The sequence below is a fragment of the Lithobates pipiens genome, unplaced genomic scaffold, assembly GCF_037356315.1.
Source record: "Lithobates pipiens isolate NorthernLeopardFrog02 unplaced genomic scaffold, aLitPip1_a1.2 Scaffold_10, whole genome shotgun sequence".
In the NCBI taxonomy this organism is placed as follows: Eukaryota; Metazoa; Chordata; class Amphibia; order Anura; family Ranidae; genus Lithobates; species Lithobates pipiens.
Genome location: NW_027507686.1, coordinates 28861983 through 28885517, shown reverse-complemented (window position 1 = coordinate 28885517; position 23535 = coordinate 28861983). Strand labels below are relative to the sequence as shown.

The window sequence follows — 23535 nt, the reverse complement described above, 5'->3', positions numbered from 1 at the left end:
CTTTCCTGCGTGAGCACATGGGGGTGCTTTTAAACATTTTTACATTTTTATTTTTTACGTTGTCCCTTTAAAAAATTGTAAAAAAATTCTGATCGATTTTTTTTTTTTTTTTTTTTGCTGTCACAAGGAATGTAAACATCCCTTGTGACAGTAATAGGTGGTGACAGGTATTCTTTATGGAGGGATCGGGGGTCCCTGCTTTGCACTTAAAAGTATTCAAATCTCCAAAATTGGCAATTCTGAATACTGTCATTTTTTTCAAATCGGCACCATTAGCAGCAGAGTAAACCTGAAGTGTCTTCTATGGCTTTGGCTTTCCGGTGACAGCGGTTCCCTGCTTCCAATCCACCTCCGCTCCTTTGCCGGTGGCCAAGGCATCCTGATTGCCTGTCTGGTCTTTGTCCCAGAGGCTACCTGACTTGCTGAGCTCTATTTTATCTTTGTGAGTGCATTTTTATATTTTATATTAAAATTGCACTTTACATGCTACACTATGATTGTTGCGCTTCTCTCCCCCCTCCCATCTTTTTATCTCCCAGAGCCACACAGCACACCCTTGCTGGAATGAAGCAGCACTTCCAGAGTTAGATTAGTAGTTTGTTGCTCCAGCAGCATCTAGCTTACATAAACTTCATCTGACATATGGTTTTGTATTGTATCATACAATTTTATATTGCTTCACACTGTAAACTCACATCTAGCTCATCAGGGCACCAATTTCTGACTGGCACATCTGTGTATGGGGGTGGTTCCAGTTCCAGGGGTCTGTGCGCTGTGATTATTCTGGGTGTGTTCACTTTTTTGATGTTTTTGCATGTAGACCACCCTTGGTAATGCACATGTGATGCTGAGCCTCCATGATTGAAAGAACGGAAATCAAATGAATGAAAGGGGCGGGTCAGCCAGGAAATGAGGGGGTCGCTATCTGACTTGCTGCAGCTTCTAATGCACATTGTGAGAAGCTCACAGTGTGCAGTGAAATCAGAGTAAGCCATTTCAGTCCAGGAGAGGAGTCGGGTCAACTGTGCAAGACTTAACAAATCTGACCTCCGGCCTTCCCTTATATCGGACTCCCCTCTTTTAGATTTATTGCTAGAGGTCTCCTTTAATTCTTGCACCTGTATGCATGCCAGTGGCTTCCTGAACAGTAACAATATTTATTTTGTTTCTATTTTTTATTTTATTTTTTACAGGAAGGGGATTCTTGTTGCCGTTAATACGGCGTTGTCTATTAATTTAATATCAGTGTGTTGTGCGGTGTCGTACAGTCTGTCTGTTGTTTGTCTATGGACTGAGAGCCTCCAGCCGCTCCTTCCTGCCCTGCTCTGGGCTGTCCTAAGTAAACAATCAGACAGAGAGCCGAGTGTTCCTCCCTCCGCCATCCCTCATACACTTCATGTCCCATATTCCCCCAGCTGTGTGTAAATTCCTTCTGAATGATTGATGTGCCAAGACTGGCCTGGGGTTGGGGGGGATCGTCAAGAGACCACCGACCCCCCCCCCCCCCCCCCACCGGACCAGGAATAGAGCAAATGTCTGGAGAGTAATCCTTTCCGTTTGTCTCCTTTTCTAGTGAATGTTGAGAAGATTGAAATTAAAGTCTTGCCGCATAAGAAGAAGGAGAAGAACGCAGACTGTTGTTTTGAGGTATCAATGTGCCAAATAAACCTTTCTCTAATGCTGGATTCATTTACATCAGTCTCTTCACCAGAGGAGCTTACACTCTAATGTCCCCCCACAGTCGCACATTATTATTATACATTAATATAGCTCTGACATATACCACAGTGCTGTACAGAAAACACTGAGACAGTCACATCAGTCTCTTCACCAGAGGAGCTTACACTCTAATGCAGTGATGGCGAACCTTGGCACCCCAGATGTTTTGGAACTACATTTCCCATGATGCTCTTGCACTCTGCAGTGTAGTTGAGCATCATGGGAAATGTAGTTCCAAAACATCTGGGGTGCCAAGGTTCGCCATCACTGCTCTAATGTCCTCTCACAGTTACACACTATTATTATTATTATACATTAATATAGTACTGACATATTCCATGGTTTCTGTAGAACGAACACTGAGGCAATTGCATCAGTCTCCGCACCAGAAGAGCTTACACTCTAATGTCCCCACTACACTGTGATTGAAGGGTCCCCTGTTCAGGGGGCAGGGCTTATGACACCCTGTACTCACAGTCTACCCTCAGTCTTCTGGGTTGGGTGACACTGGGTATCGTCCATCCTGGAAGACTGAGCACATCTTGTGGGAGAGCAGAGGTACTGCGGAGAACTCTCCCACAGTCACACACTATTATTATACATTTATATAGTTCTGACATATACCACAGTGCTGTATAAGGAACACTGAGACAGTCACATCAGTCTCTGCACCAGAGGAGCTTACACTTTATTGCCCCCCACAATCACACACTATTATTATTATACATTAATATAGCTCTGACATATACCACAGTGCTGTACAAAGCAGACTGAGCAAGTCACATCAGCCTTTGCACCAGAGGAGCTTACACTCTATCCTCTCACAGTCACACACTCTGATTATACATTGATATATTCCTGACATATTCCATGGTGCTGTAGAGAGAACACAGTTTCTGCACCAGAGGAGCTTACACTCTAATGTCCCCACTACACTGTAAGTGAAAGTGCCCTTGCTCATGGGGCAGGGCTATGACACCTTGTACTCACAGTCTGTCCTCAGTCTTCTGGGTTGGGTGACACTGGGCATCATCCATCCTGGAAGACTAAGGACATCTTGTGGCAGAACAGCAGTACTGCGGAGTACTCTGACATGGAGCTTTAAGTTTATTTAGTGTGTACCAGGTGCATGCACAGGGATCGCACACGCCTAGTTCTGTCAACAGACCAAGATTTCTAGTATTTTCAACAAATCCAGGCTTGTATAAATCTGGTGATTGATCTGAACGTGTTTGCTAGGCATCCTCCCAGGGGTCCTCCTTGTTCTGTCGATCAGGTTGGTGTTAGCAGAGGGGGTCACCGACCCTTCCATCGCAGGGATTTGGGGCAGTTCTGTATACAGGCCTTGCCTTCCTTGTTGTTTAACCTTGGATGACGTTCTACGGTGGTTGTTAAACTGGATGAGCTGCATTCTTTATTGAAGAGCTTGTCTGACACTAGAACACATTTATAGTCCAAAAATGCTTCATTGTTTGTAGAGGTGGCTGTAACCCCTTCATGCCGACCTAACACATATATATATGTGGCTTCACGGAACTGGGCTTTCTTCTGCGGGGCGGAAAATATGTGTTTTCCTCTTTGTGCGGAGAGTGCGCCACACGACATCTTCCCAGCGCAGAGACCGGGGTCTCACTGAGACCCCCCGTACTAACGATCGGGACCCGTATTTTCCTGATTCCGGGTCACTTGATCGCAGTGGTAGCCTCTAATTGGCTACTACAGTGATCAGTCACAGTGAAGCCCGTCCCTGTTTTTTTTTCTTTTTTTTTTTTCTTTCTGTGAATGGAGAGATAGATGCATTTTATCTTTGTCTATCCATGCAGAAAGAAAAAGTTTAAAGTTTAAAAAGTTAAATTTTAATAAATAAAATAATAATTATCTAGATCAAGGTTTGATCTAAGTCAGTGCCAGGTTTAGTGTTTGGGTCAAGTAAGGGTCAGGGTTTATTTTGAGCAGAATTTATATATTTTTTTTATATTAGCATTAGTATCAGTTTGTGTTGGTATGTTTTAGGTAGGACAAAAAAATTGAAAATAAATTAAAAAATGCGCACTATTACTTCTGGGCTGTACTACGGGTACAAACAACAAATAACATGCACATACAGTGCATCCGAAAAGTATTCACAGCACTTCACTTTTTCCACATTTTGTTATGTTACAGCCTTATTCCAAAATGGACTCAATCCATTATTTTCCTCCAAAATGCTACAAACAACACCCCATAATGACAATGTGAAAAAAGTTTTTTGAAATCTTTGCAAATTTATTAAAAATAAAAAATGAAACCAATCCCATGTATATAAGTATTCACAGCCTTTGCTCAATACTTTGTTGAAGTACCTTTTGGCACCAATTACAGCCTCAAGTCTTTTGGAGTATGATTCTACAAGCTCGGCACACCTATTTTTGTGCAGTGTCTCCCATTCTTCTTTGCAGGACCTCCCAAGCTCCATCAGGTTGGATGGAGAGCATCGGTGCACAGCCATTAGAGTATCTCTGGAGAGATCTGAAATAAGGTTCAGGTCTGGGCTCTGGCTGGGCCACTCAACGACATTCACAGAGTTGTCCTGTAGCCACTCCTTTGTTATCTTGGCTGTGTGCTTAGGGTCGTTGTCCTGTTGGAAGATGAACCTTCGCCCCAGTCTGAGGTCCAGAGAGCTATGGAGCAGGTTTTCACCTAGGATGTCTCTGTACATTGCTGCATTTATCTTTCCGTTGATCCTGACTAGTCTCCCAGTTCCTGCTGCTGAACAAAACCCCACCACCATGCTTCACTATAGGTATGTTATTGGCCAGATGATGAGTATTGTGTGCTTTCCTCCAGACATGACACTTGCCATTTAGGTCAAAGAGTTCATCAGACCAGAGAATTTTGTCCCTAGTGGTCTGAGAGTCCTTCAGATGCCAAACTCCTTGCGGGCTGTCATGTGCCTTTTACTGAGGCGTGGCTTCCTTCTGGCCACTCTACAATACAGGCCTGATTGGTGGAGTGCTGCAGAGATGGTTGTTCTCCTCTCTCCACAGAAAAACACTGTAGCTCTTTCAGAGTGACCATCGGGTTCTTGGTCACATCCCTGACTAAGGCCCTTCTTCCCCGATCGCTCAGTTTGGCCGGCGGCCCACTCTAGGAAGAGTCTTGGTGGTTCCAAATTTCTTCCATTTACGGATGATGGAGGCCACTGTGCTCATTGGGACTTTCAATGTTGTCATTCCCCTGTACGCTTCCCCAGATCTGTGCCTCCATACAATCTTGTCTCTGAGGTCTACAGCCAATTCCTGGAAACTTCATGGCTTGGTTTGTGCTCTGACATGCACTGTTAACTGTGGGACCTTATATAGACAGGTGTGTGCCTTTCCAAACTATGCCCAATAAACTGAATTTACCACAGGTGGTCCAATCAAATTGTAGAAACATCTCAAGGATGATCAGTGGAAACAGGATGCACCTGAGCTCCATTTTCAGTGTCATGGCAAAGGCTGGGAATACTTATGTACATGGGATTTTTTTTTTGTCTCTGATTTTTAATACATTTGCAAAGATTTCAAACAAACTTCTTTCAGGTTGCCATTATGGGGTATTGTTTGTAGAATTTTGAGGAAAATTGTGAATTGAATCCAATAAGGCTGTACCATAACAAAATGTGGAAAAAGTGAAGCGCTTTGAATACTTTCTGGATGCTCTGTATGTGGTATTGTTGCAATCGTCAGGACCAGGAGAATTTATTTTGGGTAGTTTGGCGGTAGGTTATGTTAGTAACAAGACATATACAGCTGAATTTAAAATGTGGCCATAGGGATGAGGATACTAGGCTGCTGCAAACACCCAGTTGGTCAACCAAAACCAACACAATAAATACAATAAAAATCAATGATTGGTGTTGCGCTCTTGGTAGTAACTAAAATAACAGTGATATATAGAAAGTGTTGTAAAAACCCAAAGTAGATAAAAGGTGGAAGCTTCTGAGATCAAGTTCTAAATTCTAATCAAACAAGAGTGTAAACAACCTAGATACATTCTAATATATAAAGTGCAAGTGACAAAAGTGACATACAATCTTCAGACTGAGTAGATAAAGTGCACGTCATTAAAATTGTCCAAATATAGAACTCTTCAAGTGAATATAAAAGTGGTTCAAAAGAATAGTGTCCATATAAATAAACTCAAGCTGTGAAGTGCTGCTCCAGTTAGCACTCTGTGCGGAGAATGTAAACAGTGACTTGGTGGTCGATTTTTCTTCAGTGCAGTTGCACCTTTGTGTGAATTAGCCCCTTACCTTACCGCTATAAGGTAACAGCGTGAAAGATTAAAATAGCATTCAATGAAATCCAGACTCCTGTAGTAGATAGCTGGTGGCTTCCCGTCGGTGCAGGCTCAGCAATGCATGGAAAGAAGGGAGAAGGTTTCCAGGTCCGGTGTCGATGTATAAAAGGAAAGAAAGGGGGGCCCAGATCGTGAAGCGAGTTGAAACTTGAATTTATTAAATTAAATTAACAGCCCGTTTGGTACTCACATTAAAATGTAAACAAACACAGCACCAGGAGCGGCGAGCTCGCAACCCGACGTCACTTCCGGTGCCTATCTGTTCCAAAGCGTAGCGTCACGGTTAATCATTCCCTGAGGAAGTCACGTAACCGGGACGCTACACGTTGGAACAGGTAGGCCCCGGAATTGACATCCGGTTGCGAGCTCCCTGCTCATGGTGCTGCATTTGTTTATGTTTTTAAACATGATTATATGTTTTAATTTTAATAAATTCAAGTTTCAACATACTTCACGATCTGGGCCCTGCTTTCTTTACTTTTATACATCAGACCTGGACCTGGAAACCTCCCCCCCTTGTTTCCATGCATTGCTGAGCCTGCACAGACAGGCGACCACCCGCTATCTACTACAGGAGTCTGGATTTCGTTGGATGCTATTTTAATCTTTCACGCTGTTACCTTACAGCGGTAAGGTAAGAGGCTAATTAACACAAAAGTTGCAATTGAACTAAAGAAATCAACTACCGAGTCACTGTTTACATTCTCTGCACAGAGTGCTAACTGGAGCAGCACTTCACAGCTTCAGTTTACTTGTTTATATGGACACTAGTCTCTTGGAGCACTTTTATATTCACTTGAAGAGTTCTATATTTGGACAATTTTAAATGCGTGCACTTTATCTACTCAGTCTGAAGATTATATGTCACTTTTGTCACTTGCATTCTAATATATTAGAATGTATCTAGGTTGTTTACACTATCGTTTGATTAGAATTTTTAGGACTTGATCTGAGGTGCATCTACCTTTTATCCACCGTATATACTCGAGTATAAGCCGACCCGAATATAAGCCGCAGCACCTAGTTTTGCCACAAAAAAAACTGGGAAACCGTGTTGACTCGAGTATAAGCCTAGGGTGAGAAATGCAGCAGCTACTGTAAGTGGAAAAGAGGGTAAACAATGCCCATTTGCAACCTCGCTGTGCCCATCTGTATGTCCCACTGCCCATCTCCCTACCTCTCTGTGCCCATCTGCAAACTCTCATGTACCTGATCTCCAGAACATCGGCGCTGTGCCATACAGTCAAGTTGGCAACCGTCCAGTGTAACAAAGCCCCTCCTCCTCCATCCTCCCTCCTTCCTCCTCCTTTCTTCTTCCGCCTATCAAGGATGAGGAGAAGGCGGGGCTTTACTAGACTGCATGTCACAGCGCCGGGAGATCGAATGCGTGAGGCAGGGAGACTCGAGTATAACCCGAGGAGGGGCTTTCTCAGCATAAAAAAAGTGTTGAAAAACTCGGCTTATACTCGAGTATGTACAGTACTTTGGTTTTTACAACAGGAGATATCCTTTACTACCAAATGAAAGCCCTGAAAAAAAACAACGTATAATTCCATCTGGATGCACAAAGTAGTTGTGACGATATGTACAGTTTTACTACCTTATGTCAAAATTTTCAGTCCAAAATTGCATGAAAAGTCACACTAGTGGAAACCTAGCCTACAGGAATAAAAAAACAATGTAGAAAATCTAACATTCCCCCCCCATCAGGGTTATGCGAATGCGGAGGAGAGTTTTAAAGCAGCTTTTGGGATCACTCGGAACTCACAAAGCCCAGGTACTGGTTATCTTCCAGAATTTATGGGTAACTAGTAATTACTGTGTAACTCTTTCCTCCTTTTTTTTTTTTTTTTTTTTTTTTCATATTTAGGTATTTTGGTCTGATTCCTCCGTATCGCTGGTAACTAAATCTTCAGCAGAAGTTTCAGAGCTTATATCTAAGGTAGGGGGATTAAATTTAATGCATAGAATGCATTAAGGTGAAAAAACACGAACCTTTACAACGCCTTTAATTTATTGTATTTATTTATGATTATTTATTTTTATTTATTGGTGTATTTATTCAAGTAGTAGTAGTAGTATCAACACCTTAACAAAAAAATGTATAATAATAAGACAATAAATAAAACCCCCTAATCCTGAACCTAACCTTAATCTAACCCCTTACCCTAAAAAAAAAAAATGAATAATAATACAAAAAAAATAAATAAAAGCTAAAGGAAACAGAGGATAGTATTCCCTAATGGCTAATAAAAAAAAAAGGTAAAGCTTTTTTTTTTTCCGCGGTGTTTGCTTGCTTCTATTTTCCATAGAGCGCAGAAGTCTCTAGATATACACAAAGCTAAAGAAACGCTGTATACAAAATGTGCCATCAAAAAATACCAGAAAGGCTCAGACACCATGCTCAGGTGTGAATGCAGCCTAAGCCCCTGTACACACGATCGGACATTCCGACCACAAAATCCGTCGGGATTTTTTCCGATGGATTTTGTCCGAAACTGGTGTTGCATACGCATGGTCTGACAAAGTTGTCAGAAAATCCGATTGTTCGGAGAGTGATGACGTTCGTTACGACGGGACTATGTTCAGGCTAGTAGCCAATAGCTTTGGTCTCGTAATTTGATCTGAGCATGCGTGGCACTTTGTCCAATCAGAATTCTTTACAAACGATCAGACAAAGTCCGATCGGATCATGTTGTGGGAAAATTTTATATCCAGCTCTCAAACTTTGTTGGTCGGACATTCCGACGGAAAAAGTCAGGTGGAGCCCACACATGGTCGGATTATCCGACAACGCGGTCCGATCGTTGGAATGTCCGACTGTGTGTACAAAGGAGAAGACTTGGCATGTTTGGTATCCATTTACTTGGCTCAGCCTTTCTTTTTATATTTTACTGAAAAAATGGGTTATATCTTGTGTTTTTGTGTTCTCTAAGTGTATTTTCCGTACAGTTAGAGGGTTTGATAATCCGTGGCGCTAGTATTGTAGATCTTGTAGATCAAAAATTGCAACTACCAGTTTCATAGTCCAGGGTCTGCTTTCCAGAAAATGTATAATATTTAAGGGTTTTAGATAATCTTCAGGCCTAAAATGTGCATTATATCGTGTGAAAAAAAATTCCTTGCAGCAAAAAGCGAAAATGTTGCTGCATTGCTGCGATACGTAGTCCACGGGTTGGCGAGTCCGGTTCCTCGCAGTAATATGTGATGTCTGTTCCTTCCACAGCTTTCCCACCTCTACTCAGAAGATTTGGAGAAATGCATTCCTTACCGCGGCAGTGTGGACTCCTATTCCATGGACAGGAACCACATGGATCTGGATTTAGATCTCCGGTACGACCTTTCACAGTTCCCGCCATTTCCTGTCTGCGTTCCAATCACATTGATCAATCGCGCCTGACAGCGCACTTTCCGGTCATGTTTTGTGTCATGGTGCTTTGTGTTCTGTCCACAGGTATCTGGTGTGCCTGCCTCCTCATGTACTAAAGAGTGACCTTATCAAGAAGTTCTTCAGTAGTTTGCCAAGCCACCAACCGCATCAGAGCTTGAGTGAGTGTCCCAGTATTCCGAAATGCCTTAGATGCCGTTTGTTTTTCTGATCACTTTCTTTCTTCCAAAAAATTTTCATTGAGAGAAAAAGGGAAATTTGAGGTTCATAAGAAGATGCACCAAATCATTATGTACAGAATTCTATATTGCATAGCACAGAGATGTATGTGGGTGAGGGTAATGGTCCCGGGTTCCCGTTGGTTCAGTGCCCGTTGACCTGAAGAGGAGAGCTGTCTTTTCTGAATACTTATTGGATTTCTGTAATGGTTAGATGGTGAAGGTTGTTCCTTCTTGTTAAGTATCATGCTGGATACCCCTAGAAGAGGGGGTCTCCAGTCTTAGGGGTCTCCAGTCTTAGGGGTCTCCAGTCTTTTCATTGTGAGGGCCATATATTGTGTGCTTTACATATATTGGCAGGCTTTATCATTTTATAAATGATTGAATTTACTTCTTGGAACTTGTTCACGTAATTACATTTTAATCAGTTAGGAGACCCCATTACATCAGATTTCCCCCTTTCACGTCAGAAGCCCCCAATTACATCAGATGACATCATCACCTCCGAGACCCCTTTCATATCAGAAGACCCCATCTTGTCAGACGCCCCCCCCCCTTTAGGTCAGACGCCCCCCCCCTTTAGGTCAGACGCCCCCCCCCTTTCCCGTCAGACGCCCCCCCCCTTTCACACGCCGCCCCCCCCTTTCACACGCCGCCCCCCCCTTCACACCAGAAGTCCTCTTGTTTCGTGTGAGAAGTCTTCCCCTTTCACATTGGCCACTGCCCCTTCACGCCCTCCCCCTTCACGCCCTCCCCCTTCACGCCCTCCCCCTTCACGCCCTCCCCCTTCATGCCCCCCCCCCCCCCCCCATTTCGTCGTGAGAACACTTGGCTACGGAAGACCAGGCCTTGCTCCAGTCCACTGGATCGCTCCTTTGACCCAGGTCCCGTTCCCACTGGGACACATAAGAGAGTGGGGGGAGAGATGATCGATTTATTCAAAGCTGCGTAGAGGGTGGAGATAAAGCCCTGGGAACCCGGGGTATGTAGACAGATGTGTGAGAGACACCATTCTCTCAAACATCGTGGGGTGCTCAATGGGCCACATCACATACATCACAGCCCACCAGGGGCCACTGCGACTAACGGCGGGGGGGTCCTTCTGTGCAACCACCCATGACAGGAGTCCATGTATAAAAATACAGATTCCAAAAGAATCAAAAATCAAGATGGCTCTCTAACCAATTAATTGAAGATCTGGAAACACAAGACCCGAAGGGACCAGTACAGGGCTCTGCAAAGTGCAAAAGATGTTAAAACCTATGAAAGGCAATACAAAAAATTTGAAGCGTGTAAGAATAACAACTAAAGAGCAATCCATGAACCCTGCAAGATACTATCTACTCACATCAAGAAAAGACCTCATGTAAACAAGTCTCCTCAGTCTTAGCTGATTGAAATGGGCAAAGGACTGAAGATGTTTCAAGACATAGGAGCAATTCACAGGGTTAGTTTAAAAAAAAAGAATTGGCCAATTAACCAATGCCTTGGAGGGGAACAAATTAGGACAGACCCCAGAGATCCTGCTATGCTTGTGGTAGTCCACAAGCATAATGGCACCTAGCATGTGACCCCCATTCTGCGTTCCTCTGCAAACCCGCCCACCCACCTCCCGGGCAAAGTGACGTCACCACGCATGTGTGGCGCCACAGAGGAGATGTCTCATGCATGACAATGGATCCTGGGACAAACCCTGGCCCTCTCCAAACACAGAGGCCATCTTAAAGAGGCACCTTGCTTCAAGGGAGAGAGCAGAGCGGTAACTAAAAGGGGGGGGGGGGGGGAATGAACGCAAGGTAGCACCAAAGAATGGTGACTTGGTCAACCCCCTTTGCCGAGGGGGGGGGGCAAAGGCATGGGACCAAGGGCCTAAGCAGACGCCCAAGATGTATATAAAAAAAAAGTGGCTGCTCCTAGAATAAAAAAAAGCAGAATACATTCTTGCAAGTATAATGACATCATAATATCAATATACAGTGGATATACAAAATCTACACACCCGCTAAAATCTCAGGTTAAATGAGACAAAGATATAAATTATTTTTAGAACGTTTTCCACCTTTTTAATGTGACCTATAAACTGAACAACAAACTGAAATCTTTTAGGTGGAGGGAAGTAAAAATAAGAAACTAAAATAATATGGCTGCATAAGTGTGCACACCCTTACACTAATACTTTGTTGAAGCACCTTTTGATTACAGCTTTTACTACAGCTCTTACTGTAGTAAGAAAAAGTTAGCTTTAATAAAAGGTGTAGCTCCTACTACACCTTTTATTACAGCTCTGTCTTTTTGGGTAAGAACTTTCCAAATCTTTAAATATATATATATATATATATATATATATATATATATATATATATATATATATATATATGTGTGTGTGTGTAGGGGTTCTGAGTAATTTTCTAGCAAAAAAAATTATGATTTTTACATGTAGGAAAGGAGTGCCAGAATAGGCCCGGGTATGGAAGTGGTTAAAGGTGGAAAAAGTTCTGAAATTATTTATCTTTGTCTCATTTTTTTACATCACGGAAAACCTGACATTTTAACAGGGGTGTGTAGACTTTTTATATCCACTGTACTATGTGTAAGCATCGGCACCATTGTTGTGTAGAGAATAAACACAAGGAACAATAGGAAACAGAATGGGGGGAAAGACACATCATCCTAACAGTGGTGAGAACAATTCCATCTGTTTGTTTTTTTCCTGCCAAAAAACCTTTAAAAAAAAAAAACGTTTTTGAAAAACAAGAGAAAAAATATTATTTATTATTCATTATGTTTTTCTACGTAAGAACTGTACTTGCACACCAATTCTGTTTTGCATAAAAAAAAAGGTTTGTAAGTGATGGTATCATTTAAACCAGGAGGAGAAGTTGCTCTTAATTTTTAAATCCATCTGTGTTCTAATTGAAGAAGGGACTTGTTTTCGATCTAATGCTGTAAATTTCACTTTAGGAAATTTCTAGTTGTGAATTTTAGCAACATGCCTGCCAACTGGGAGATATAAATTGCCTAACCTCATGCTGTGAATATATTTGTACATGCGGCGCCAGAATTCCTGTTTAGTTTTGTCAACATTAAAATGTGGTGCAATCACGTGACAACGAATACACCACTCCTTTTGTTTGACAGTTGGCAAAGTGACGTAGTTTTGAAAGTCTCACCATTGGGTAATGTGACAATTCCTTTTTCCCTCCCTTTCGCATTAGCAGTCTCTCCCCCACCCCCCTTTCCGATAAGCCGTGTCCCCCCCCTCCTCTTTTTTTGGATCAGCAGTCCCCCCCCCCCCCCCCCCATTCTCGTTAACTGTCCCCCGTCCTCCCCTTTGCATTGAAAGTTCCCCCTTTCACATTAGAGCCCCCCCCCCCCCCATCACATCAGAGTTGCTATGGGCTGTGTAAAATCATGTAGCGGGGCCAGGTGTGAGAGCCAGTCATCTGTGGCCAAGGCATCATTGGCCTACTTAGGAGACCACAGGAAGGAAAGAGGACTGGAAGGGTAGAGAAAGTCTGGTGGAGGAAGTTGTAAAAGTCATAGAATAATAAGAGTACAGAGGCGGTGGTTTACAGGGTGCGGAGATTCGGTGGAGGAAGGGAGGGGTAGGGAACATAAAAAGAGATGGAAGGGAAATAATTGGTTCTGTGGGGCTATATGGTGGGTGGAAAGGCTGGAGCGGTGGATGATGATGAGGGAGGACTAGGGGATGGGGAAGGGACCAACGTTCCACATCAATGTGCACTTCAAGGAGTAATATGGGCATAGGAAGCTTTTCCTCACTTAGCTTCCGACAGGGTAGGTTGGCACCGGACATCTACCAGGGTGACAGGCTTAAGTTGACTAGATGGTGGATCAGTGGGTGGGCATAATAGGTGGCAAAAAATGTGTGTGGGTTCCTGTTTGATCTTTCTGTGTATCTTACCTGTCTTTGCCATAATCTCCATGTTCTATCTCCTCATCCCCTGGCCATCTCAGCATGATTTTCCCATGACCATGGCATTGTGCCAACCCAGCTCACCCAGTTGTGTTTGTTGTGTACAGGTCCCAGCAACCCAACCCATGTTAAAGTGAACACAGCAGTGGGCCCAACTATACGGTATGTAATTCCAGACAATGAAAAATTTGATCTAAAAGGTCAGAGAATTTATTTTTTTCATAAAGATCACATATGATGGATAAATCATTCAATTTGGAACACTATACTTTACATGGTTTGTGTGTTGGTTTCCACCAGATCATTCAGATTCCTCCCACAGTCCAGAAAACCCAATAGTTGTAGAACTGACTTCCTTAAAAATTGTGTGCATGCACCTGGTACACCCTGAGTAAATGTAATCTCAAGGTCAGAGTACACCGCAGTTCCTCTTCTCTGCCACAAGATGTCCTCAGTCTTCTTGGTCGAATGATGTTCAGGAGGACAGACTGTGAGTGCAAGGTGTCACGGCTCCGCCCCCTGAGCAGGGATCCCTTTAACTTACAGTATAGTGGAGACAGTTAGGGTTGCACCGATACTAATATCGGTATCTGTGCCGATACCGAGTATTTTCACAAGTATCGGTACTCGTGCAAATGCACAGATACCTGAAACCGATACTTTCAGGCTTGATTCTTTGAGCTGTCAGTGGGTCTCCCCTGTTGACAGCTGAAGTGTTAAAGAAGTCTGGTAGTTGGAGCTGTCAAAAATAAAAGCAGCCGCAATGTTTTTTTAACAACATTGCTCAGCCACTGAAACACTAAAATAAAAAGAAACATTGTTTCTTTTTGAACCTTTCTGTTTCTTCATCTGAAGATCAAATGGATGAACAAATGTTCCTCTGTTTAACCCCTTATAAACCCTTAATTTACTCTAATTAGCCTTAATTACCGTCCTATTCTTCTCTTCCTATTCTGCTGACAGCTGAAGTGAAAACAAAACCGTTGCGGTGGGTATCGGCGAGTACTAAAAAAAAAAAAGGATCGGTACTCATAAAAAAAAAAAAATGGTATCGGTGCATCCCCAGGGAAAATAGAGTATAAGCTCTTCTGGTGCAGAGACTGATGTGAATTGCTTAATGTTCTCTGTACAGCACTGCGGAATAAGTGAGAGCTATATAAATGTATAATAGTGTGTGACTGTGTTAGTTCCTCTGGTGCAGAGACTGATGTGACTGGCTCATGGTTCTTTGTACTGCACTGAGGTATATGACAGAATTATATAAATGTATAATAATATTAGTGTGTGACTAGGGGGGGACATTAGAGTGTAAGCTCCTCTGAATAATTTTACATTTTTAAGTAAATTTGTCTGGAAGATGGGACTGGGGGGTGTTTACTATTACCTTTTTATCCCTTCCATGTACACCACTCCGAACCTGGTATTACTTGGTTACCAAAGTCTAAAATTTTTCTGACTTTAGTGTTAAGTTTTCCTCCCCAACCCATCATACCCTTATCCATTGAGAATGTCTCAACTGCCAACGAGCAGTTTTATTGAACAGGCTGGGGCTTAGACCCAAAGTCAGAGAAGTCATGCTCTTGGTAATAAATTGAAACCAGTTTCAGAGGGGTGCAGAAGGGAACATTTCCTGGCTCATAGAGATAATACAGTATAGTACTTCCTGTGTTGCTTATTCTCAGGCAGCATTTTCCCTGTTAAAAGGGCTGACAAGTTCACTTTAGATATTTAAATGATGGTATAAAAATGCTGGATGAATGGAGAGAAGTCCCTGCCAGGGGTGACCTCACTAGGCCAGGCGCCCGGATTTTTCTGAGCCTTTTCTGTAATACGAACCGGCTGCCTGCGCTTTGCTGTTGGGATGCTGGCGGTTCATGTATATCGTTGTGTTCTTCCCTGCAGGCCCATATGTGGCGTCGCCAGTATCCAGTCTTCCCACAGCAGCATTGCACTGCATCATGGCGGCGGGGCCACCATCGGCGGATCACCATGTCCCAGCTCCTCCGCTGTGACATACCGGCCGCAGGTGGAGGCCGCCTCTCCCGCCATCACCGCCAGCGTGCCAAGCCCGCAGACTCAAGAACAGCAGGAAATCCTGGAGTGGCTGCGCAAGTTGCGTCTGCACAAATACTACGCCGTTTTCAGCCAGCTTTCCATGAAGAAGGTAACGACAGCCACTGTGTCAGAGCGTGGCACGCGGTGTACAAACTAATAATTATGGGAGGGGGAGGATAAAGGGCCAAAGGCGGAATCGTACGTTAAATTAATGGTGGATGACTGCAGCTGTAAGCGCTTTTCCTGAAATTTGGACTGCCCTGTCATTTTAGGGTCTCAAGAAATGAGATGGGCCATCAGTACTGATTGATTTTCAGATATATACAGTGAGGGGAAAAAAAGTATTTGATCCCCCTGCTGATTTTGCACGTTTGCCCACTGACAGAAATGTTCAGTCTATAATTTTAATGGTAGGTTTATTTTAAGCGCGAGAGCCAGAATAACCACAAAAATATCGAGAAAAACTAATTTTAAAAAAGTTATAAATTGAGTTGCATTTTAATTGAGTGCAATAAGTAAGCTCCCAGTTGTGTTCTCTACAGGTAACAAGCTGAGATTAGGAGCACTCTCTTAAAGGGAGTGCTCCTAATCTCAGCTGGTTACCTGTATAAAAGACACCTGTCCACAGAAGCAATCAGATTCCAACCTTTCCAACATGGCCAAGACCAAAGAGCTGTCTAAGGATGTCAGGGATAAAATTTGTAGACCTACACAAGGCTGGGATGGGCTACTAGACTTGGTGAGAGGGTGGCAACAGTTGGTGCGATTAATTGCAAATCGAAGAAACAGTGTCAGTCTCCCTCGGTCTGGGGCTCCATGTTGGATCTCACCTTGTGGAATTTCAATAATCAGTAGAACGGTGAGGAATCAGCCCAGAACTACACGGGAGAATCTTGTCAATGATCTCCAGGCAGCTGGCACCATAGTCACCAAGAAAACAATTGGCAACGCACTACGCCGTGAAGAACTGAAATCCTGCAGCACCCGCAACGTCCCCCTGCTCAAGAAAGCACATGTACAGCCCGTCTGAAGTTTGCTAATGAACATCTGAATTAGAGGAGAACTGGGTGAAAATGTTGTGGTCAGATGAGACCAAAATCAAGCTCTTTGGCATCATCTCAACTCACTATGTTTGAAGGAGGAGGAATGCTGCCTATGACCCCAAGAACACCATCCCCACCGTCAAACATGGAAACATTATGCTTTAGGGGTGTTTTTCTGCTAAGGGTACAGGACAACTTCACTGCATCAAAGGGACTATGGGCGGGACAATGCACCATCAAATCTTGGGTGATAACCTCCTTCCCTCAGCCACGGCATTGAAAATGGGTCTTGTATGGTTATTCCAGCATGACAATGACCCTAAACACATGGCCAAGGCAGCAAATAAGTAGCTCAAGAAGCGCATTAAGGTCCTGGAGTGGCCTAGCCAGTCTCCAGACCTTAATCCCATAGGAAATATGCGGCGGTAGCTGAAGGTTCGAGTTACCAAACGTCGGCCTCGAAACCTTAATGACTCGGAGAGGAAGGGCAAAGAGGAGTGGGAATGAATCCCTCCTGTGATGTGTGCAAACCTGGTGGCCAACTACAAGAAATGTCTGACCTCTGTGATTGCCAACAAGGGTTTTGCCACCAAGTGCTAAAGTTATGATTTGCTAAGGAATCAAATACTTATTTCACTCATTAAAATGCAAATCAATTTATAACTTTTTTGAAATGCGTTTTTCTGGATATTTTTGTTCTGTCTCTCACTGTTAAAATAAACCTACCATTAAATATAGACTGATCATTTGTCAGTGGGCAAATGTACAAAATCAACAGGGGATCAAATACTTTTTCCCCCTCACTGTATATATACACAGTGTGTATGTTTATATATATATATATATATATATATATATATATATATATATATATATATATAATCTCGATAGATATATCGTTTGCAGACTAAATAATATAGACTGCGTTGGGTTATTTTTACCAAAGAAATGTAGCATAATACATTTTGGCGTAAATTTATGAAGAAAGATAATTTTTTTTTAAATAAACAGAACAGCAAAAAATAAAAAAACGCAATGGTGATTAAATACTACCAAAAGAAAGCTCTATCTGTCTCAAAAAATGATAAACATTTAATTTGGGTGCAGTGTTGCATAAATAATTATTTAAATTGTGACATCACTAAAATCAGAAAATTGCCCTGGGCAAGAAGGGGGTAAAAGTGTCCGGTATTGAACTGGCCTGTACAATGCTCTGCTACTGCAGCAAAATACCTGACACTTTTGGCTATGGGGGAGAATGCGATCTCCCCCATGATGGTGCTTTAATCACATGACGGGGGGTGACACAAACAACCCACATAAGAGTCAACACTGGATTTGGTGTCAGTTGTGTGCGGGAGGAGCAATGTACGGGTGAGTGTAAGGCAGTCAATCTATAAGGAGACTCGGTTACTACCTGTCTGAACAGGTAAGGTGACAGGGTCTCTTTAAATGTGCTATAGTTGTCGCATTTTTTTAAAAATGTGCTAGTTAAATATAGGGTCACTCCACCCCAAAACAAACTAGTACCCCTTTTTGTTTGATTGTTGACCGATGGCGAGACCTGTGCCAGATTTCTCAGGCACATACACATGCCGCAGCAGTTGTGCAATGCCTTTAGCGATAGGTGACACCATGGTGGGAGACGCCTGTTCTACAGCCCTTAGACCCCTTTTACACCTTTTACGCTATTGCGGTGTTTTGCCAGCGGTTTTAACCCTTTCTCGGCCGCTAGCGGGGGTAAAAGCGCCCCCGTTAGCGGCCGAAATGCGCCGCAAATCCAACGGTAAAACGCCGCTAAAAATAGCGGCGTTTTACCATTGACGCTATGGGCGGCGTGGTGTGAAAGGGGTCTTAGTTCAGCCGTGGAACGCTATAGAAAACGCCCACTAAATTCTTCCTAATCTTCCATGCTTCAGCAAAAAAGAAAAATAAAGGAAAAGTTTGTATCAAAAAGAGAGAATAGCCCTTCAAACCATTGGTGTCACTGGGATAGTGGTCCCCATGAGAGAATAGCTCCTTACATTGGACAGGTGCAATTTCGTCAAATTTGTTAATTTAATTAATTAAATTTTTTCCAAATTGTCGCTCTTTTTTGGTTTATAGCACAAAAAATAAAAACTGCAGAGGTGATCAAATACCACCAAAGGAAAGCTCTATCTGTGCGGTAAAAAGGACGTCAATTTTGTTTGGGTACATCGTCGCACGACCACTCAATTGTCAGTTAAAGTGACGCAGTGCCGTATCGTAAAAAAGGGCTTGGTCAGGAAGGGGGTAAATCCTTCCAGGGCTGAAGTGGTTAAATTATAGATATTGGAATTTCCTTTCAAATTTGGCTGTTGAATGTAATGAATATGAATTTATCCAAAGTTATTATCTGAAATAACAAATGCTGTATGTAAACAAATGGACCGTAATGAATTAATAAATAATAATAATAAACTTTTTATTATTATTTATTATTAATTTGTTCTGTTCCATTTGTTTAGATGCGGCATTCGTTATTTCCGAATAATTCGTAACTTTGGATAAATTCCTATTTTTTTACGTTCACTAACAGCCAAATTTGAAAGGGAATTCCAATACCTATAATTTAATAGTTATTAGTTATTTAGTTAATCTTTAGAATTTTCAGGTTTTGGTTCTTTAGTATTTTTGAACTTTATTTTTTATTTTTGAATTTACGAATTGTGAATGACCCGAAAAATGAAAAAAAACGAAACGGATGAAACAAAAACTAAAATGAGCACATTTTTCGGCAGTGAAAAATGGCCCCACAAATCATTAGTGTCAGTGGTCTTACCTACCTTAGGACAGGAGCTAATGTCACTCTCAGATGAAGACTGCCAACCACTTCCTCTGCCCATGTCCTGCACACCACAGCCAAGGAACTTTCTCAGATTCGTCAGGTGAAGTTCAATCCACCAACCAAGTAATTACAGCTAGGATGTCTTCATTGATGAAAAGTAATAATTGTGACACAGTCAGAGGGGGTCTCCAGTCTTCTGGTGAGTCAGTCTGATTCTGGTTTGACAGCATTAGCTGTCAGAGCAGACAGAAAGCTGCAGCAGGGCAGTTGGGAACTACTGCTCTAGGGTCCAGAAGTTGCTAGGAGTTCTTACAACTGTGGCTGATTGACTTCCCATGTGATGGTGCCAGGATAATTCCCGGGCCAACACCGCTTGGCAGAGTCAACGTCATGATACCAGAGGTCTGACCAGCACCTTCTTCCCACTGACCATCAATATAAGGGGCATTTTTCCCTCTGACCACCGATTTTATATAGGGGCTTTCTTCTCACTGACCACTAATTTAGGGATCGTTCTTACCACCATTGTAATGAATATTCTGCCCATCGACCATCAATATAAGGGGCATTTTTCCCACTGACCACCAATATAAGGGGCATTTTTCCAACTGACCACCAATATAAGGGGCATTTTTCCCACTGACCACCAATATAGGGGCTTTCCTCTCATTGACCATTGATTTAACCAGTTCCCGACCGGCGCACGCCGATGTACGTCGGCAGAATGGTACAGGCAGGCATATTGGTGTACAGGTACGTCCATTTTTTATATGCCACCCTGCCAATCGAATGCCCCCCGCCGATGGCGCGCTCGTGTGCCGGTCGGGCCCCCCGTGTGTCCAGTCGCGCGTCCCGCGGACTCTATCGCCGCGGGGATACCCGCGATCGTCTCACGGGAAGATGCCGTTGTAAACAGCATCTCCACGTTCTGCCTAGCAACACATGACGCTGATCTCTGCTCCCTGTGATTGGAGCAGAGATCAGTGTTCTCTAACACAGCCCAGCCCCCCCACAGTTAGTAACGCGCCCCTAGGAACACTTAACCCCTACACTGCCACCCCCTGGTTAACCCCTTCACTGCCAGTGTCATTTACACAGGAATCGGTGCATTTGTATAGCACCGATTGCTGTATAAATGACAGTGGTCCCAAAAATGTCTGATGTGTCCGCCATAATGTCGCAGTCACAATAAAAATCGCTGTTTGCCGCCATTACTAGTAAAAAAAAAAATTATTAATAAAAATTACATAAAACTATCCCCTATTTTGTAAACGCTATAACTTTTGCGCAAAGCAATCAATAATCGCTTATTGCGATTTTTTTATTTTTTACCAAATATATGTAGAACAATACGTATTGGCCTAAACTGAGGGAAAAAATGTTTTTGTTTTTGTTTTTTATATATTTTTGGGGGATATTTATTATAGCAAAAAGTAAAAAATAATGCCTTTTTTTTTTTTTCAAAGTTGTCGCTATATTTTTGTTTATAGCGCAAAAAATAAAAACTGCAGGGGTGATCAAATACCACCAAAAGAAAGCTCTATTTGTGGGGGAAAAAAGGACGTCAATTTTGTTTGGGAGCCACGTCGCATGACCGGGCAATTGTCAGTTAAAGCGACGCAGTGCCGAATCGCAAAAAGTGGTCTGGTCTTAAGCTAGCAAAATGGTCCGGTCTGAAAGCGGTTAAGGGGCATATAAGGGGCATTCTTCTGACTGATCACCAATGTAGGGGCATTCATCCTACTGACCACCAATGTAAAGAAAATTCTTCTCACTGACCACCAATGTAAGGCGCATTTTACCCACTGACACCTGATAAATTAATTTTAGTAGAAGGTTCACTGAGACCTGAAAATTATTTCAAGGGTTTCCTTCAGAGTAAAATGGCTTAAAAAGGCTGCCCTGATCAATGGAAGACTTAGTCCACCAGCCTACCGGAGCTATAACTGATGTATCAGTTTTGGTGGCTCTTTCTTTATTTGACTATCATTTTTCACCTCAGCCAATTTTTTAATGTTTTTATTTTGCTTCAGTCTATAAAATATTCAGTATGTATAAAGGTTTTCCAATTCATTTTCAAAGTAGTGAATCTATCGAATGAAAATACGGTATGGCTGACTGTATTGGATGGTTACTGCTGCTTACTGTACAGATCCTCTCTTCATTGTTGCTGGCTCCTCCCCCAGCGCTTTGGTTGCGGCACTGTAACTGAGACATCCAACTAGTGTACAGTGATTATGGCAGGTCACTCAATCCTTACCTTGTCCATTTAGAAAAAGCCTTGAATTCTTTTTACTGATTGCAAGACATTCTCTGATTGGATAAGAGGAGATCCTGTGGTTTACTCGCCCCTTGTCCAAGCACAAAATGCCCTGCATGTCACCTTGCTATCAAAGCCTTCTGGGTAGTGTCAGGACTTGCTGCTAAACCCCACACCCACTTATTCCACTTGGCCTAAAAGGATAAGTGGGCTCACTCGTCTGTAGAGATGAGCAGGAGGCAGGAATGAGAGGGCAAGGTTCTAGGAAGTGTCAGAGTGGTCTGGGTTCATCCATGGCAAAAAGGATCAGGAGACTGCTGCAGGTTTGTAGGTCTAGGTGTCTGAAGGTCTAGGTGTCTGAACTTTATAACCCCCCCCGGTGGCAGTTTTAGCCTCGGTGACAACAGGGAGTGGGGCATACAGATCACATCACTAGGATTAAATCGACAAGTCGGACATCTTGTGGTATGTTCAGAACACCATGAGAAGCCTCCGCTCCCATGTCCATGCTCTGCCAGGGTCTATGGGCACAGGCACCAACGGAGTACGTACCTGCTCCCCACAAATCACAAGCTAATAGATTGTTCGCACTCCAATGACATTTGCATTGATAAAATGTTATTGTAACATACAATAAACACTAAAGGTCAACCTAGACCAGGGATATGCAATTAGAGGACCTCCAGCTGTTGCAAAACTACAAGTCCCATCATGCCTCTGCCTTTGGGTGTTATGCTTGTGGCTGTCAGAGTCTTGCTATGCCTTATGGGACTTGTTGTTCTGCAACAGCTGGAGGTCCGCTAATTGCATATCCCTGACCTAGACCCTCCTCACTTTGATGTGTTTTGTCAGCAGAGTGATTAGTCATAGAGGTCCTCCCAGACCTTCCTTGTAGTTGTCTACTTAGACCCTCCTCATTTTGATGTGTTTCACCCAGAAAGGGCTTAGTTGTAGAGGTCCTCCCAGACCCTCTTCATAGTGGGCACCCCAGATCCTTCTCACCCTAATACCTTTCATCTAGAAAGGGCTTGGTTGTAGAGGTCCTCCCAGATCCTTCTCACCCTAATGCAGCCTTTCTCAACCTTTTCAACACAGAGGAACCCTTGAAATAGTTTGTCGGTCTCGGGGAACCCCTGCTAAAAATGAGAAATCTATAACTCATGATACAATCGTGTGATGGTCAGTGGGAAGAATGGTCCTTACACTTGCGATCATTGGGAAGTGTTACCTCTTTACAGATAGCTAAAAAGATCAATGGTGTCAGTGGGAACTTATGTGAGAGTCAGAAATTGCCCAATGCTGAAGGAACCCCTAGCAACCTTTGGAGGAACCCTGGTTGAGAATCACTGCCCTAATGCCTTTCATCTAGAAAGGGCTCACTCATAGAGGTCCTGCGAGACTTTCCTCATAGTTGTTTTCCCAGACCCTCTTCACTCTGATGCATTTCACCCAAAGTAGGATTAGGCATATAGGTTCTCCTAGACCCTCCTTTTGGTGGTCCGCTAAAGACCTTCTCACTTTGACGTACTTCACCCAGAAAGGGCTTGGTCATAGAGGTCCTCTCAGACCAAAGTTCTCTGCCAACTATGCTTAGTAATGGAGATATTGCTTCATAGAACTTAGGTTCATTCAGACCCTCCTTGTAGTGGTCTGCCCAGACCCTTGTCACGCTGATGCATTTCACCTTGAAAGGGCTTAGTCATAGAGGTCTTCCCAGACCTTCCTCCTAGTGGTCTGCTGAGACCCTCCTCACTTTCTAATGAGTTTCACCAGGAAAGAGGTT

General features: G+C 43.1%; 1 protein-coding gene across 3 annotated transcripts in view; it reads left to right on the top strand.

Moving 5' to 3' along the window:
- ZCCHC14 (zinc finger CCHC-type containing 14) overlaps positions 1-23535 on the top strand; it is a 76537-nt gene that overhangs the window by 32344 nt on the left and 20658 nt on the right. For 2 of the 3 annotated variants that reach the window (XM_077453353.1, XM_077453352.1), the window contains exons 4-9: positions 1574-1647; positions 7913-7984; positions 9269-9375; positions 9497-9591; positions 13693-13747; positions 15488-15749. In XM_077453353.1, coding sequence (XP_077309479.1) covers positions 1574-1647; positions 7913-7984; positions 9269-9375; positions 9497-9591; positions 13693-13747; positions 15488-15749 — 665 coding nt within the window. The remainder of the gene's footprint in view (positions 1-1573; positions 1648-7912; positions 7985-9268; positions 9376-9496; positions 9592-13692; positions 13748-15487; positions 15750-23535) is intronic. The other variant, XM_077453354.1, reaches the window with a different exon arrangement.